The 927-nt window shown below is 70.9% G+C and overlaps 1 protein-coding gene across 1 annotated transcript; it reads left to right on the top strand.

Annotated features, from left to right (window-relative positions):
* Positions 1-3: 3 nt before the first annotated feature.
* On the top strand, positions 4-922 carry LOC104984360 (ectonucleoside triphosphate diphosphohydrolase 8; the record flags this gene model as incomplete). Its single annotated transcript, XM_010834073.1, has 4 exons — positions 4-105; positions 177-437; positions 615-725; positions 836-922. Coding segments are annotated over 4 exons (561 nt in total), but the record flags the coding sequence as incomplete, so codon positions are not given.
* Positions 923-927: the final 5 nt, after the last annotated feature.

Below are 927 nucleotides of genomic sequence, written 5' to 3'. Positions count from 1 at the left end.
GCCACCTTCCGCCTCTACGGGCCCGACCCCACCGTCTACACCCACAGCTACCTCTGCTTCGGGCGCGACCAGGCGCTGAGCAGGCTGCTGGCCGAGCTGGTGCAGGTGGGCTTGCGTCCTGGGGCAGGCGGGGGGCCGGCCCGGCCGGGGCTCTGAGCGGACCCGTCCTCCCGCAGGCCAGCACGGGCCTCCTGATCCGCCACCCCTGCTACCACAGCGGCTACCGGGGCACGCTGGCCCTGGCGTCCCTGTATGAGTCGCCCTGCGCCCCGGCAGCGCCCCCTGACCTCAGCCAGAACCTCACCGTGGAGGGCACGGGGAACCCCGGGGCCTGCGTCGAGGCCCTCCGGAAGCTCTTCAATTTCTCCAGCTGTGACGGCCGAGAAGACTGTGCCTTCGCCGGGGTCTACCAGCCCCCCGTGCAGGGCCAGTTCTACGTGAGCCCCCCGGCCTGCCCTTGGGACCCAGCTTCCTCCCGGAGGCTGAGGGTCCCAACCCCTGGCGCCCTTGGGGAGCCTGGGACCCCGGGTGGGGAGGGTTAGGGCTGCATCCGGATCGTCCTGGGCCCCTGCCCCTGGGCACCACCCACAAGGGCACATCGCCCTTCCCCACAGGCTTTCTCCAACTTCTACTACACCTTCAACTTCCTGAACCTCACCTCCAAGCCGTCACTGAGTGGGGCCAACGCCACCATCTGGGAGTTCTGCCTGCGGCCCTGGAAGCTGGTGGGTGGGCCCCGGGCTGCAGACTCACCAAGGGGGGCGGGGGTGCCTCCGAGCGGGACCTTCCCTGGGCGGGGGTCAGGAGAGGGGCTCACTGGGCTCCCGGCCCACAGGTGGAGGCGAGCGCGCCCCCGGGCCAGGACCGCTGGCTGCGGGACTACTGTGCCTCGGGCCTATACATCCTCACGCTCCTGGTCGAGGGCTA

Source organism: Bison bison, unplaced genomic scaffold (assembly GCF_000754665.1).
Source record: "Bison bison bison isolate TAMUID 2011002044 unplaced genomic scaffold, Bison_UMD1.0 scf7180017464092, whole genome shotgun sequence".
In the NCBI taxonomy this organism is placed as follows: domain Eukaryota; kingdom Metazoa; phylum Chordata; class Mammalia; order Artiodactyla; family Bovidae; genus Bison; species Bison bison.
This window is presented reverse-complemented; position numbering and strand designations above follow the sequence as displayed.